The sequence below is a fragment of the Onychomys torridus genome, chromosome 6 (genome assembly GCF_903995425.1).
Source record: "Onychomys torridus chromosome 6, mOncTor1.1, whole genome shotgun sequence".
Taxonomy (NCBI): Eukaryota; Metazoa; Chordata; class Mammalia; order Rodentia; family Cricetidae; genus Onychomys; species Onychomys torridus.
This window is the reverse complement of record NC_050448.1, coordinates 63,057,438-63,074,761: the sequence shown is the minus strand read 5'-3', so window position 1 is coordinate 63,074,761 and position 17,324 is coordinate 63,057,438. Positions and strand designations below refer to the sequence as shown.

Below are 17,324 nucleotides of genomic sequence, written 5' to 3'. Positions count from 1 at the left end.
AATAGATGTGAATGTGAAAGGAATCATTACAGCCAGTCTACAGCAGCAGGAGGGCTTTCCTCCACAACTGTTTAGCCCTGGGAACATCCTCCAGGAGGGGGCCTTCTAATGGTATTCTATATATGAGGAAACAGGCCCTTCCAGGTTAAGGGAAGTAAATGCTAAAAGTCACACAGCAATTGTGTGAGAGCCTGCTCTACTCCGAATCCAAATAGCGAGATACTCCGTGACACAGTGAGAAGGTTCAGGGGTGGCTTCTGTCTCCAGGGAAGGCTGTGCACGTGAGGTTATCACCCAGTGAGGTGAAAAATATGGGGGTAGGGCAGGTTTATAAGATAAACACTGGGCTCCCTATGACCTCAGTCACGAGCATCAGTTAAAGTCGGGTGGGGCATACAAATTACACATTTTGCCAAAAGACGGCCCTGATAATCAGATGTTGTGCAACACAGTGGTAGAAACCAAGACAGGGAAAAAGGCTGAGTGTGAAGCCTGAAACTGCAGCCACACTGAATGTCTGCTGTTCAGCCTCCTGTCTGAAGCTGCCTGTCACTATCTGCTCTACGATACGGAAGAAATTCTCAGTGCTTTCACCAAGTTTCCATCCCACAGTATCTAGCAGGCTCTAAAAAGGGAACATCTGTTTGGTCTGTATTGTTTCCCTGTCTCTGACCTTCTCTGACACTTGTAACATCAAAAGGTTTAGCTAAGAAAATGACATTAGCAACAACCTTAAAAAGGTCTCTGAGGTTTTGCTTTGTTCGGGAGTCCTGAAAATGTGTTGGGTAGCAAACATAATGTAAAACATAAACAAGATAGAATAAAAGACTATTTGGGGGCTGGGGATGCAGATCAGTGGGCAACATGATGAATGAAGCTTTGGGTTTAACCCCCCCAACGATACACAAATCAAAATAGACACACATGTGCATGCACGCACACACACACACACACACACACACACACACACACCCTGGAGCCTTGACTGGGAAAACAGTTTTATGACATGAGGCACTGATAACTTCTCAGTCTGTTTACTTCATCTGCAAAGTGAGGCCAATGATGCCTTGCTGTTTCTGTATTAAATCAAATTATGTTTGAGTTGCATGCATTAAATAAAAATTGTTCCCATCACAGTGTGAGCGCCATCAACAAACACTCAATATAGTCTGATGTTTTCCTTCTGCTTTTGATGGATATGAGACATATCTATTTGCTTTATTTGCCATGGCCAGTTATACTGTTGTGTGCATTAAATATTTAACAAATATGTCTGCTACCATGTACATAGTATGCAAGATTTTTTGTTTGAGACAGGTCTCAGATGTAGCCCAGGTTGTCCTTGAACTTGTGACCCTCCTAACTCAGTTTCCCTAGTGCTTGACCATACTTTGGCTTTGAAATCGTGTGCTCTACACCACTCTGAGGCATGCTTAATATTTATAAGAGAACAGTTAAAATCTGGAAAATACTATTAAGTTTGTATGCCCACAAATGTCATCCAAATTTTAAGCAAATAATAGTAAAGGGAATTTTATCAGTGATCTTCGGATCAGCTTAGTTTGACAGATCAAAGATAAGCTGTACATCACTGAGAGATAAGCTTTGCTATCTCAACAGTGCGAGGAAAGAAAACATTCTCTTGGCCTCTGGGAAATTTAATTATCCTGATCTTGGCAGCACACTGACAATTGTTGAGTTTTATTTACAGAAATTTGCATTGCCAAGATATACTGTGAGGATTATGGGAAAGAATCTTGCAGCACTTGAGTCCTAGCTTAGCACATCACCCTTGCAGGACCCCTCCTGGGTGGGCCCTTTGGCTCTCCATGAGGACCCTTGTGGGGTCACCACATTATTCTCTGTCTGTGAGAAGCTCCTTCTCCTACTGCCAAGTCCCCAGACCCTTTCAATGTGAGGCCTGAACTTCAAACTGGTAATTAGGGAAGCCAGCCCCACAACAAACTGACCCCCAGCCCCACAACAAACTGACCCCCGGCCCCATACAATAAAAATCAATGCGTTCTAGCGTCTCTCCTTTCACCCCTGTCTCCAACTCCCACCTCATGTTCTCCCTTTCCTCTGTTTCTGTACGTAAGCACTGCATGTCTCTTATTTCTGCTATACTATCTTGAAACATACACACACAACTCCATACATGCGTATGTACTGAAAACCAGAACAGCGACCCTGTAGACACCCTGTTGAGCTCAAGTTCCCCTCCACTTCACAGTTTGCTCACCTAGAACCGGCTCAGAACCGAGGTGTTCTTGGGCTGGGCTCCCTGAGGTGGGCAAAACATCATCGTCAAAGCTGATGAGGTCGATGTCCCCCAGGGTCTTGCTCTGTAGAGCTGGAACTGGAGGGTTGGCTGGAGGCCCTTCTCCCGGTGACCTGAACACTTTGGCTTGTGGTGCTACTGAGAGGCAGGGAGGGACCGAAGCCAGTTTTGGTGGAACTGAAGTGTAAGCTGGGGCATCTGGGGAGGTTGATTTCTTCGGCAGCAAAGGCCGAGGAGCTGGAGTTGGGACTTTCTTTCCTGCATCAGGGTTCTCGGCCATGGGCCTTCCTCCTGAAATCTCATGGTTCACACTTCGTGTAAGGCCAGGAGTTGGTTTCTTTGGCAATTCAGGTTTGGTTACTGGGATGCTTCTGGCTTCTTGGGGCGATGAGGATGGGGTGAGCCCTTCTCTGGAAGTCACCTTGAGCCTGTTTCCGGTCCAAGAGTCCCACTGTCCGGAAGCCCTGTTAGCAGCTGGCTTGGGTGCCACCAAGGGTTTCCCTGAGGAAACGGCAGGCTTCGGGGGAACTGTACGGGGAATGATCTCTGGTTTCTTGGGCAGTTCTGAGATTTCTGTATTTGTCTGACCCTCCAATGCTTTGATCCTGGAAACGATAGTATTTTGGCTTTGTTCTGTGTTCATAATGTTCATCACTGCCTGACTATCTAAGTTGCAGGTGCTGTCCAGCAGACACGAGGGTGGCCAGTCTTCTCTGAGGCCCGCTGGGCTTTTCCGGCTACCTTTCTCTTCACTGTTAGTATCTCTAGCTACTGGTCTGAGGTTGTTTTTTGATCTTGGTCTTGGCACTGGACATCTTGGAGCACTGGGGTTTTCAGGACAATTTTGCTCTTCAGCAATATCAAAGACTATTAAAGGTGCCACACTGGGTGGGAGAGCACCAGCTGAGGCTGCTGGAGATGCCTGAAGAGGCTTGAGAGGCGCCTGAAGAGCTGGCAGGACCAAAGGAACAGAGCAAAGTTATGGTGTTATCATTTGAAAGCAAAACACTTAGTGGAAGATATGTAGATTTTAAAAATATACAAAGGCCACCAAGAGATTTGGTAATTGTAAAACCACTGGGGAACTGTGTGTGGTCCGCTTACAGGGGTATACAACTTGCATTTGTTTACATAACACAGTCATTGTATATTTTAAAATACCGTCAGATTCCTGGTTCTCATTAGACATCACACGAACCGTTTCTATCTGGTGGTCGAAACTCCAACAGCTTGAATGCTCTACTTTCCAAGGCTAAGTCACTCTCATGTCTGTCTCCTTGATGAAATCCTCTGAAGAAGCCCAGAGAGCAATCTCCCTTAGCATCTTACCAGCTGAACCTGCTAAATGTAAAATCCTCCTCCATGGGAGCAGAGGGGACCCATGGTAACGCGGAGTCTGAGTTAAACAGAGGCTGCTTTTGTGATATGGACCAGAGGTTGGGGTTGCAGCTCCCAGGAAAGCTCTATTATAGCAATCACTGCAATACCCAAATTAAGAAAGCACAGTGAGGGGCTGGAGAGATGGCTCAGAGGTTAAGAGCACTGGCTGCTCTTCCAGGGGTCCTGAGTTCAATTCCCAGCAACCACATGGTGGCTCACAACCATCTGTAATGAGATCTGGTGCCCTCTTCTGGCCTGCAGGGACACATGCAGACAGAACACTGTATACTTAATAAATAAAAATAAATCTAAAAAAAAAAAAAAAAAAAAAAGCACAGAATCACAGAGCTAGGAAGCAGGCCTCAAGAAGTTATTACTTTGAAGGCTGGAGGCCAGCCGATCCCAGCCCCAGACCTAGGCCCGAACTAGGGAAGACAGATCACTTGCATTACTTTGAGGCAGATCGCTGTCTATTTCTTCCGGAAAGTCGGTCTGAGTTGCGGAAGTGCTGGTGCTCCTGGGCGTGGCAGCGGCATTATTGTTATTTGTAGTGTTCACCTGAACTTGGTTGATTTCTTTTATCACTTGCTCATAGGAAGGCGGGAGCTGGAAAGCAAAGAAAGAAAATTGCCTCCATCCACAGGCAACAGGCAAGGGGCTTCCAGGCTCACTGTGAAGTCTTTGAATTTAAATTGAAAAAGAGAATGCCAAGAGGCGATGCGGTGTTTACGAACCTCAGCAGGAACCAAGTCATTTGGTCTCCAAGGGCCTGCTACAGGGGTGGAGGGGAATCCCAGGCCTGGTGGTGGAGCTCCTGGGAACCACGAAGCAGGCCTCAGTGGCTCTGCTGCCACAATGGTGATCTCCGGGCGCCTGGAAGATGGAGTCCCAGTGAGGTTCTCAGGTAGGAAACAAGTTACCATCATCAGAGACTCAGGGAGGCAACCACTTCCCAAGAAAACGGTCAAGATCTATTAGAGGCCTCAGAAGGGCCTTTCTGGTACTGTGGCTGCATAGTATAGCCAGGCAGGCTTCGGGGGAGCGAATGACCATCATCCTCCAAGGATCTTGAAAAGGTAGAGAATTAGGCTCAGTGCATTTAGCACTGTTTTGGTTGATAGTGGACAGGGCTAATTAAGGCCTTTCAGCTTTATTCCACAGACCGCACAAATGTGTGGCGTGAGGTAGAAAAGCATGCCGGTTGTGGGCTTGTTTGGCTTTCTGTGATGATAAGGTATATACAGAGTGAAAGTTACCGTGTGATGAGGATCACTGTTCGCACGCTATCTCTACCCCAACTTGACATTTCCTTTAAATTTTACATGTTTAGCTTGAGAGCCCGGTGTGTACACACACTCCTAGTCAATCTTGTACGTAACTTGATGATTCATCTGGAATACTTCTATTGTAGTGACTCAGGAAAACCCCCTTTACTGCTCTTGGTCTTTTTTTTGAGACAGGGTCTCATTGTGTAGCTCTGGCTGTCCTGGAACTTGCTCTGTAGACCAGGCTAGTCTTGAACTCAGAGATCGGCCTGCCTCTGCCTCCTGAGAGTTGGGATTAAAGGGGTGTGCCGCTTTATGTGTGTGTGTGTGTGTGTTAAAGGGGTAGGCTTCTGAGTCTGCATTTTTATGTTTAATTTTCAACTGGCTTTGCTAGCAAACTCCAACTGTGTGACCCTGGGAAAGCCAGTCAACTTCTCTGAACTTCAGTTTCTTATCTAACAAACAAGAATAATGGTATTTATTTTGTCTTCTCTGGCACTCTAGGAAAACAGAATATGTTATCAAAACTGTGCTTATATACACATTCTCCTGCTAGCTTGTGAAGTATGATAACCTTATCATTAATTAAGCTTGAACTGAATTCCCTAAAACCCCTGCTGATAGCCTTTTCTAACTGAGTAAGAGTTACCTGTTAATGTTGAGCACTATAAATAGACATTAATCCCCATGAGAACCTGTGAGGTAGGTGTGGCCAGCACCATTTTACAGAGATAGATATGGAAGCTAAGGAAGTACAGTAGTTTGTCCAAGGTCACATGGTAGGAAAATACTGAAGTCGGGATTTGAACTTGGCTCTGTCTCAGTCTAGAGTCCTTCTGCTGAGGTAAGTGGCTCACACCTGTCATCCTAACACTCAGAGGGCCGAGACAGGGAGGTTGCAGCAAGTCTGAGGCTTCCAAGGGCTACTGAATGAGTCTAGACCAGTCTAGGCTACTGAAGGAAACTGTCTCCTCTCTCCACTGCCCCAAATAGTCCTTGTTCATTATTCTTTATTATACTTTAAAAAAGTTGAAAGCAGGGATGTTGACTCATAAAACTTCATCCATTCATTATATGCCTGTCCATTCTTTTGTCTATCTACTTTCCATTCATTCTACTATCTATCCATCTATCCTTTTATTTGTCTACCCATCTATCCATATATATATATACACACACACACATACATACATACAACTAGCTTTCCATCCATCCATCCATCCATCCATCCATCCGTCCGTCCATCTGTCCATCCATCCGTCCGTCCGTCTGTCCATCCATCCTTCTCTTCTCTTCTCTTTCACCACTCTCTTTCTGTTCACCTCTGTACCATTTACCCATCCACACACCTATCTAGCCTCTTCTTTTAACCTTCTAACCCATTTTCTATCCTGCCCTCCATTTGCTTATCTAGGCAACATTTACTTATAAAGAACAGATTATTTCTCTAAATCATTATAATAATATTTTACATCTAATAGTTGTTTAAAAATTAATTTAAAATTGAATCCAGCAAACACACAAGAACCTTTTAAGGCCTGTGTTACTTCTCTAAAGCAAAAGCTTCATTTCTCAAAATAAATAAATAAATAAATAAATAAAAAGCTTCATTTCTCAAACTCATGGATTGATTCAGCAATGTGTTCTGAGGCAGAGCTCAGTGCAACACCGCTTATGAAGACAAAATAATCTGCCAACTGATGAGATGCTTTACTTTACATTATCAGACTATAATAAATTCCCTCTACTATAAATGTAACCATACCTCCTATCCCGATGAAGTTCACTCTGAATACAGGTCCGAGAAGCTATAAGAGAAAAAACAAAACAGTGTAGCACCATATTAGTACAATCAGTGAAGATTCGATTTCTATAGAGTACACCATTAGAAATAAGTTAGCTTCTGCAGGACACATATAGAAGGTATTACTTTTAATACCTCTAAGAAAAATAAATCAAAATGATCTTTGAATATGGCACAGGCAATTATAATCATATATTTGTATTGCAGAAGAAAAGAATAGATTTCAAATAGCATCTGAAATATGTTGTTCTGAAAATCACAATGTGAAGAAGAGAGAGAAGAGTTATTGGAGAGAAGCCACGTGGTGGGGTATTGACATTATGACATGAAGTAACAATGGGAAGAAAAATTTAAAGTTGATCTACAGGACTACCCTATTACAATAGTTTAAATTTCTATTGTAAAAAAGCATAGAAGTAATACATTTTTAAAATCTGTTTTCTAACTTTTTTGACCTTTACAGTAGTTTTATTGATTAAAGAAATAATAATATAAAGGTACTCAAAACACCTTCATAACCATATTTATAACACACATTTTTGTGTGTGAAGCAATGACTTTTCCCTTAAGTCTCAAACTCAAAACTATCCATGACAGCCAGGTATGGTGGCACAGGTCTTTAGTCCCAGTACTGAGGCAGAGGCAAGCAGATCTCTGTCAGTCCAGGGCTAGCCTGGTCTATATTGCGAGTTCCAGGCTGGTCCAAGCTACATAGTGAGACTACTTACTCACCTCACCTGACCCAAATAAAAGCTCCATGGCTTAAATTTTTCCTGAATTCTATTTATAAAACAAATCAATTCAATAGACAATGTGGCAGATGGGGCACACTGGGAGATCCATTTTGATATAACAGAACATTATCTTGATTTTCAAAGATCCCTTTAGTGAGTGGAATCTTCAACGACTCTACCGTAAAGACTTGCACAGAAGGGCATTTGTTTGTGAGACAGACTACTCCAATGGCGGCTTTCACGGCCAGCCTCTCTGTTACACTCTCCCGGAGCTTCTAATTCGGGAAGACTGGAAGCATGCATCTCTTCTTCCTCTTCCAACTTTTCTCTGAGCATGGCTGCCAGAGCTGAGGGTGCTGCCTACCGGTGAATGCAGGAATGAAATTTGGGCTACACTGAGAGCTGGGACAGCTGAACCTGTACTGGGCTGCATAGGTGAAACCCCCAAAACATGAAACCCAAACCCACGTAGGGATCTCTACTTGGAACATGCTCATAGCATCATCTGGCTCACTGACAGTTGACATTCGCATCAAAGCTGAGCCACCCTGAGGGATGTTTATCTACTAGAACAGGAGAGGAGGTTAGAGCTCTGCATGAGATGTCTGATTGGTAAGAAAGTTTCATTGCCTCAGAATTGCCCAGGTATGCTGCAGTCTCGTCCCCACCATCACCACGGAAGCTGGAATCAGCAGATATGGCGCTTTCCCCAAGACTTAAGTCTTCTTGGCATAAACGTACCTCTTCCACGGGGCATTGTGCTGTGTACTATTCATGAGTGCTAAGGGAGAAAAAGAAGGGTTACAGAAGAGGACGGGGGGGGGGGGGGGTGGAGGGGGGGGGGAGGTGGTGGGGTGGTGGGGGTGGGGGTGAGCCAGTCGCCTATGCTCTACGAGGAACTCAGCAGCAAGACCAGCTGCCATGCTGCTTTTTACCTAGGAGATATTGCCTCTACTCTCAAGGAGCCCGTTCTAAAGATCATCTGTGGAGAATCATCTGCTCACTTAAATGGAGAAGAAAAGTTGACGGACCATAGTTTAAGATGGTAAGAAGTAAGTTGAGATGTCGATTTGTAATGTTACCGCCAATACAGAACCCTCCATGTTTTAGTGGGAGCATAAGCCTGGATCAACCCTCTTGGATCCTCCTTAAACCACAGGAAGAGAGACACATATTCAAGTCACACAGCTGTGACGGTGGGCAAGTTTGTTTCTCGAAATTGTTTGGCTCCTGTGGTTCTGGGTGAGTGGGATGTTAGTTCTGATCGTAAATTATTTAAAATTATCTATCAAATGATTAGAAGAAACAGATAGGATTTTTAGGTTATAAATGTCCTTGTTACAGAATCACCTGGTTGGTAAAAGTCACAATAATAAAAACTCAATGGCTGCATTGTTTTGGACAGGGTGTGAGCGGATGCACGTGACCTGACCTCAAGGTCATGCAGAGTGGCGAACCTCAAGTCCGGAAGTCTAGTCCACATCTCAGCTCTACCTTGTGAACTACTTACCTCCCTAGATTCAGCTTCCCTGCAGCTGTAAAACAGGGTTAGCTCACAATCTGCTGACGGCGTTGCTTCCTAAGTGTGAGACAGGTCCTAACTCACGGTATGGAAATAGTGTCAGCTAAATTTGAATCCTGCAGATGTATTTGTCTAAAAAAGCTAATGAAATGGCCAAGAGTTGTGGCACATGCCTATAATCTCAACACTTTGGAGGCAAGAGAATCACTATAAGCTCAAGGCCAGCCTGGTCTACAAAATGAGTTCCAGGCTAGCCTGGGCTATGTGACAAAACCCTGTCTTAAAAAAAAAAAAAACAAAGAAAATAAACAGAAAAAAGAAGAGAATGAAAGGTCATATAGATCCAATTAGCACACATAAAAAACAAAACAAAACAAAACAAAAAACTTTAAAAAATATTTAGGACTCATAAGAATGAATGTACAAAGACCCACCATAGACTGGAACCAGAATCAATATTAAAGAATTTGAAAAGCAATTGGCTGTAGAATATTGCCTTAAAAAAGGCTCTCTTCTTGTCAGTGTTAGATGGTTGAATCTGGGCTAGTAAAACATACTTTTTAAATTTTTTAATTTTTTTATTTTTCAAGACAGGGGTTTCTCTGTGTAGCTTTGGAGCCTGTCCTGGAACTCACTCTGTAGCCCAGGCTGGCCTTGAACTCACAGAGGTCCACCTGCCTCTGTCTCCCAAGTGCTGGGATTAAACATGCACCTTAAATACCTGCTAAGATAAAACAAAACAAAATAAAAAAAACTACAACTTTTTCTTTAATTTTTTTTTCTTTTTAAATTAGTGGCTAGGGAGATGGCTCAATGATTAAGAGCAGTGGCTGCTCCTCCAGAGGACCCAGGGAGGATTCCCAGCACCCACCATCAGTAACTATTTATATGGATGTTGTCTATGTGCTCTGTGCATGCCTGGCGCCCTCGGAGGCCAGAAAGGAGCATTGGATCCCCTAGGACTAGAGTCACAGATGTTTGTGAGCTACCAGGAGAGTTCTGGAAATCAAACCTGGCATTTCTGGAAGAGCATCCAGTGCTCTTAACCCCTCAGCCATCTCTACAGCCCTACAACTGTTCTTAAACAGACTAAAGGAGGAATGGGGGTGGTAATCATTTCTCATTTTGTTGGTAGGAATGGGAATGTTGCATCTATCTGGCCTTCTTGTCTAGCAACAGAAGAAATGCAGACACTTGTGTAGTTGTTACGATGCGAGGGATACACAGGAATTAAAAGACAATTGGGTCATTAGAAGCCCAGATCTAGCTCAGTTTCCCTTTGCTCCATTTCCCCCTGTCCCTCAGCTAGGTCCGCTGTGCCACCCTCCTCTTCTCTCACACCCCAGTTGATCCCGGGTGATTGCTTCCACGCCAGACACAAACACCCCCAAGCTTGCTCATCCTCAGCTGTCTGCAAACAGATTCTCTCTGCAGGACTCTGCTGACTTCTCGAACGCCAGCCCCTCTCTTCCTGTGACTTCCAAACTTCATTCCACTCATTGTTCAAATGTTCTGCGGTCCCTGCTGTCTCCACTGAGCTCCCAGGCGTGGCACGGAGTGGCCTGTTCTTGGCCACCGTTGCTTGGCCTCATGGCTCCACTGTAATATGTCCATCCGTTCACAGCGTCCTCCTTCAGCCTCACAGGCAGCTGTCTCCCGGTTTTTCTGCTACTCTGGTTTGTTTGTTCTGCCCTTTCTCCTCAGCTGCTCCCTCTCTTTATGCCTTGCACAGTCTAAGCAAACTCCATCCTGGGGACTCTATGGGGAGTTAGGTACAAAGTGGAACTCCATCCTAACAGAGTCCTCACATCCCGGGGAAGGAGAGGGAAGATACCAGGCAGTGACAACATGATCCCCTCCTCAGCAGGCAAGGATTTACAGAGATGACCACACATCTCCTCCACTACTGTCCCTTAAAGGGAAGAGCTTTAGGAGACACCAAAAGATTCTGTCTCTTGTTATTTTTTTTCCCCTCCCCTGGTGAGTGCCAGAGACCAAACCCCAGTCCTCTGAAAGAACAGCAAGCGCCCTTAACCACTGCCTTCTCTCTACCCCAATGTTCTTCATGACCTGTGGACACCTTAAATTCATATTATATATTCAGTTATGTTCCTAAAAATAGACTATATTCTTTCTAGTGTGGTGATCTCGGCTCAGATACTGAGTAAAACATCTAAAATCACATCTTAATTTTTTTCTGTAACAGGTAATCCATGTCCTGTTTAAATAAAGACCTTTTCAGAACCTTTATTTACAAAATGTTAAAGTCCTATACAGACATCAAACTGTAAAACACCATCCAAGGGGTAAAGACACGAAATATAAATGTTAAGTTTGGAGAGAATTCTACTTATGGCACTTCTATTTTTATATGTAGAAGTATGAACCTGTCTTTATAGGCATATATATCATTTTATGAAGAATCCAGGCAGTGGTGGCACACACCTTTAATCCCAGCACCTGGGAGGCAGAGGCAGGCAGATCTCTGAGTTCAAGGCCAGCCTGGGCTACAGATCGAGTTCCAGGACAGCCAGGGCTCCACAGAGAAACCTGTCTTGACCTCCCTCCCCCAACCCCCCCCAAAAAAAAAAAAAGAATTCACGAAGAAAGCAAATTAAAACAGAGAGGATTTAATGTTCTTTTTATTTTTTGTTTTATGTGTCTGGGTGTTTTGCTTGCCTGTATGTCTGGGCACCATGAGAATACCTAGTGTCCTTTAGTCCAGAAAGGGCATCTGGTTCACTGGAATTGGAGTTATGGACAGTTGTGAGCTGCCATGTAAGTGCTGAGAATTGAACCCAGATCCTCTGGAAGAGCAGCCTGTGATATTAACCACTGAGCCATTTCTTTAGCCCAGGGTTTAATTTTTTTTTTAAACCCCGCAGACAGACATCTCATACTTTAGAAAAATTGTTACACAAAATTCTATCTGCTCGTAGTCACTGCACTACCATATTTAGGATTTTCATTTTGTTTTTTGAGACAGGGTGTCATGTAGCCTAGGCTGCCCTCAAATTCCAAGGATGGTGATGATCCTATGAGGGAAAAGTAGAATTCTGAGATACTAGCTTATCAACCTATGACAGGTGAAAAACCAACTGTCAAAAATGCATTATTACCTCTTAAGAGAAGCTATACTTGCTGAGGCCTTTGTAGTTCCATCATATACAACCACTTGCTGAGAACTTAAACCATCATTTGTAATTACCACAGAGGAAAATACAGAGCAGAAGAAAATGAACTTACATCTTTTGATTACCGCTCTAATGGATGACAAGGGTCCTTGGCTAGAAAAAGAAAGAGAGAAGATGTATTACACATTCATCAATCTTGAGGAGAATAGTTTTTTCACAATGCCAGGTCATTTGGGGGCATAAGCCATTAGTTATTGGTCTCTTTGCAGAACAAAAATTAATGAAAAACTTAAAATTGCCTTTTATATTATGATGCCTTAAAATTACTCAGAGGTTCATAGAATTTCTACAAATTATACAAACCTACAAATTATACACAAATATGTATGTACATACAAAAATTCATAGAAACCTACAAATTACACCTCCCAGTGAAAATCTGGACACGCCTCATCATCAGATAGTATTACTGCATGATGCTCAAAAGAGCTTTCCATAGGTCTCCCACAACCTTACAGCAGATCTAAATACACTATCTGATTATCAATTTGACCTAAGGGCCAACAATTTCTTCTTTAGATCAGGCTTTAAAATATCTCAACCCAACAAAGAAATCTACTTTTTTCAGGTTCTGTTGAGTAGCTTCCTGTTGACTTTGTTATAGCCTCTTCTTCCAGTGAGCTTGTCATTGGTCAAGATGCTCTAGCTACAAAATATGTGAGTTTGATGTTTGTGTTGTTTTTATTCAAATCAGCTGTATTGTCTTTGAGACCATTTTAAAAAATAGACAACCAGTTTAATGAGAAGACTTAGGAGAAAAAAAAACAACAAAATAATTTGTTTATAATATTCCTTATATTTTAAAGAATGTTTTTTAAAAATCATGGGGCACCATGGGCTCATATATTTGAATAATTAGTCACCAGGGTATGGAACTGTTTGAAAAGGATTGGGAGGATTAGGAGGTGTGGCCTTGTTGGAGGAGGTGTGTCACTATGGGTGGGCTTTGAGGTTTCAAAAGTCCACACCAGGCCCAATGTCTCTCTCTCTGCCTGCTGCCTGTGGATCAGGATGTAAAGCTCTCAGCAGCTGCTCCAGTACCATTCCTGTCTGCTTCCCACCATGATGATCATGGACTAACACTCTGAAACTGTCAGTGAGCCTACATCTAAATGCTTTCTTTTTTAAGAGTTGCCTTGGTCTTAAAGTTACCATTGTCTCTCTTCATAGCAACTAAGTGCTGTGGATATCGCTCTGTGTAAATAAAGTTCTGATTGGCCAGTGGCCAGGCAGGAAGTATAGGCGGGACAAGAGAGAAGAGAATTCTGGGAAGTAGAAGGCTGGGGAGAGACACCGCCAGCCGCCGCCATGAAAAGCAACATGTAAAGACACTGGTAAGCCGCAAGCCATGTGGCAAAGTATAGACTAACAAAAATGGGTTAATTTAAGATAGAAAAGGTAGATAACAAGCAGCCTGCCACGGCCATACATACAGTTTGTAAACAATATAAGTCTCTGTGTGCTTTCTTGGTTGGGTCTGAGCGACTGTGGGACTGGCGGGTGAGAGACATTTGTCCTGACTATGGGCCAGGCAGGAAAACTCTAACTACAACTAAGTAACTAAGACACTTGTTTTTAAATTTATGTTCTTTCCCCTGCCTTTAATCCTAGCACTCAAGAGGCAGAGGCAGGTGGATCTCTGTGAGTTTGAGGCCACCTGTTCTACAGAGTGAGATCCAGGACAGGCTCCAAAGCTACACAGAGAAACCTTGTCTCAAATTATGTTCTTTCAAAATATACCATGCTTCTTAAGTAGATAAGTAGAAACCAGGTTATCAGTTCATTTAAAGGAGGGTTCTTTAAGAATAAACTTGCTATGGTCTCCCATGAAGCATGTATCAGAAGCTTAACTCTCACAAACCAGTATCAGGAGGACCTAGTTATAGGCGACCAGGCTGTAAGGTCGTAAGGGCCCTGCTGTCACCAAGTACTGAAGGAGTAAATTCATTGTAGAAGAGCTGAATTTAGTTCCTGTCCACCCATGTTCTCTGTCACCTGCCCTTTGGCTTCCACAAACAAGAAAGTCCTCTCCAGCTGCCAGTTCCTCAGCTGACACCTCAGCTGCCACAAGAACCAGGAGCTAATGAATTTCTACCCTGTACAAATGACCCTGTCTCTGGTACTTTATCATGGCAGCACAAAATGAACTAAGATGATGCATTGTTCCAGAAGGAAGAAAGGGAAGTTCTAGAAACTCTTTGAAAGCAGAAAGGAAGAACCATTTCAGCAATATTGACTTTTGAAAGAGTTCTTAAAGGCCTCCTAGTACTTGAAAAATGAATTTATAATAAGGTAATGCAGAAGTAACTGCTTTGATAAGCAAGTAGGTTGAGGCTTACTGCACTACATCTTGGTTAGCAAGATGAATCAGTAGGTAAAGGTGCTTGTCACCAAGGACCTGAGTTGGATCTCTAGAACCATATGATAGAAGACTCCCATATCCTCATGTACACCTTGGCACACATATGTTCACCCACCCCAATTCTCCCCATTCTACCCCCCCCCCCACAGTAAATACATGTAAATAAAAAGAATCAGTGCTGGAAAGCTAACATGTTGTATAGGTGAAGGAGAAGGACTGTTTAAGTACAATGCAATTTCTCAGCTCACTAACTGGGAATAAAATTTATTAGAAATGCCCTTTGTTACCACTGTGGCAGAGGAAGGTGTACTGATGGGGTGGGACCAGGGAATGTTATGGTTGAATTTCATCTTCCTTCACAAAGATATGTTGGAGACATTACCCCTCATGCCTCCACATGTGACTTATTTGAAATATGGCCATTACAAATCCAGCTAGTTAAGATAAAGTCATACGGGGCGGGATGGGCAGGACCCAATATGACTAGTTGCTAAGATGACAGACACCTAGGGAGGGCTCCACATGACGACAACAGCAATGTTGCTCAGAGTTGAGAGACATCAAAGGCTGTCGATGACCACAGAAACTAGGAGGCCAGGATGGTTTTGCCTGTGGGTTTTCAGAGGAACACAAGATTCTTGACACCTCAACTCCAGCAAAAATAGTCAGCTAATACATTTTTGCTGTTTTTTTTTTTTTTTTTTTTTTTTGGTTTTTCGAGACAGGGTTTCTCTGTGTAGCTTTGCACCTTTCCTGGAACTCATTTGGTAGCCCAGGCTGACCTTGAACTCACAGAGATCCCCCTGCCTCTGATTTCTGAGTGCTGGGATTAAAGGTGGTGCATCATCACCACCGGCCATTTTTGCTGTTTTAAGTCACTACCGACTCCGGCAAAAACTGTGAGATAAACACATTTCCATATTCTTAAGTCTCTTTAAATCCTTTGCTACTGTGGAGCATTTTTATCTAAAAATCCCAAATCTAAACTTTTGAGCACTGCCATGACACTCCAAAGGTTGCAGGTTTGTAAGCACTTTGGGTTTTGAGTTAAGCATACATCACAGGAAAAGTCCACTCAGGTACCCCAAACCTGAAGGACTCTGAAATCCAAAACATTGCTGTCCTAGGTGTTTCAGATAAAGGACTTCCTGAGCTACACAGAGGATGTGGTAATCCACTGAACTCCGTTCGTTGTGGATGTCACATTTCCCCAGTAGAATTTAGACCGAGGGGCAGCATGTCTGTCTCCTCCAGCTGTGAGAGCTGAAGGCACCATGGAGAGGCAGTGCTGGCAAGAACAAATAGAGAGCCAGGATCATCGTGGATGGAATTGAAGCTGGCGTCACCACTTCTGGTTGGCAAGGCAAGATGGCGGCGACAGAGAGGGATGAAATCGGGGGACGGATGTGAGGGCACAGGACTGGGGCAGTGTGAGGAAGGGAAGGGAGGAAATCAATTTCTAGAAACAATAGGTTTTTAGAAAAGTGGGCGCATTGCCACCCCTGGGTAGAGGACTAAGTCTTTCCATGACAGCACATAGAACATCAGTCATACAAACAAACACTTTGTATAAGTGAGGTGTTTAGAGTTCAGGATTATCTGCAGTCAAAAAAGGTTTTTTTGTTTGTTTGTTTGTTTGTTTATATGTATTTACTGTGTGTTCACTTATGTGTCCTACAGTGACCATGTGAGGTGAGAAGACAAGTCTTGGAAGCTGCTTGTCTCTGTCCACCATGTGGTCGTCAGGTTTGGCAGGAAGCACCCTTCCCCACTGAGCCATGCCGATGGCCTGGCCTGAATTTCTTCTTTTTATAATGTTGAACCTGGGACCCGAGGCAGGCGCAGCAAGGTTCTACCACTGAGTTATATGCCCCTCAATCTATAATGACATATCTCATCTGTCTTTAGCATATAGTAATTTTACACAACAATGGACCAGGTATGATAGTCAGGTCCACATTCCCATTAATACTCAGGAAGTTAGGGCAGCAAGACTGTAAGCTGAAGGCCAGCCCAAGCTACACAGTCCACTGAAAGTCTGGGATTTGGAGCTATATGTCCCAGAAAACCACCCACAGAACAAGAAACAAAATGGCTTCTATCATGGCTTTTTTATATAGGCACAGACTATCCTTTCGAATTCCCAGTCTCTCCCTGCCCTGCCCCCCAGTCCACGTATTTATTGTTTGACTACACTGGAACACATATGACCACCTATATTTCAGAAAAGTGCAATTACTTGTGATTTTATAAACAGGGCCGTGGTCAGCCTGATTTGCACCCCCAAAGAGGAACCAAGTAAGCTATGGAATTAGTTCGTGTTTCTGTTCTGTGTACCTGGATGTAGCTCACACCACCATGCATTAACTTTTGATTTAAGCAAAGCAATATATTATGTAACAGAAAAGAGGAAGTACTATTCTGTAAGAACTCTGCTCCACAAATATAAAGCAATAATGATATTTTAGTAGTCTGAATTAATATCATAACACATTGTATTGGGCTAGAATGTTAGAAACTGTAAAAAATAGGAGAAAGTGTAGTTGCGTGAAGTGAGTGAAAAAAAAATCTTACAGTTCTAAAATTTGGATAAGTTTCATTCTTAAGAGGTAGAGAATGAAGGTTTGTAAGAGGGGGGCCTGGGATGAGTTGGCAGAGTACAGCTTGAGGTTTGATTCCGAGCACCACATACATCAGCTGCGGAGGCGCAGGCTCAGAACCCCATCACTATTGAAGTGGAGGCAGAAGGATCTTCGAGCTCATCCTCAGCCACAAAATGAGT

The 17,324-nt window shown here is 43.3% G+C and overlaps 1 protein-coding gene across 3 annotated transcripts in view; it reads right to left on the bottom strand.

Moving 5' to 3' along the window:
- Positions 1-17,324, bottom strand: part of Sh3d19 (SH3 domain containing 19) — a 175,007-nt gene that overhangs the window by 40,487 nt on the left and 117,196 nt on the right. For 2 of the 3 annotated variants that reach the window (XM_036190048.1, XM_036190049.1), the window contains exons 3-7: positions 12,233-12,273; positions 6,692-6,734; positions 4,396-4,534; positions 4,114-4,267; positions 2,243-3,232 (exon numbers count right to left, since the gene is read on the bottom strand). In XM_036190048.1, the coding sequence (XP_036045941.1) occupies positions 2,243-3,232; positions 4,114-4,267; positions 4,396-4,534; positions 6,692-6,734; positions 12,233-12,273 (1,367 nt within the window). Of the gene's footprint in view, positions 1-2,242; positions 3,233-4,113; positions 4,268-4,395; positions 4,535-6,691; positions 6,735-8,205; positions 8,245-12,232; positions 12,274-17,324 lie in introns of those variants that run through there. The other variant, XM_036190050.1, reaches the window with a different exon arrangement.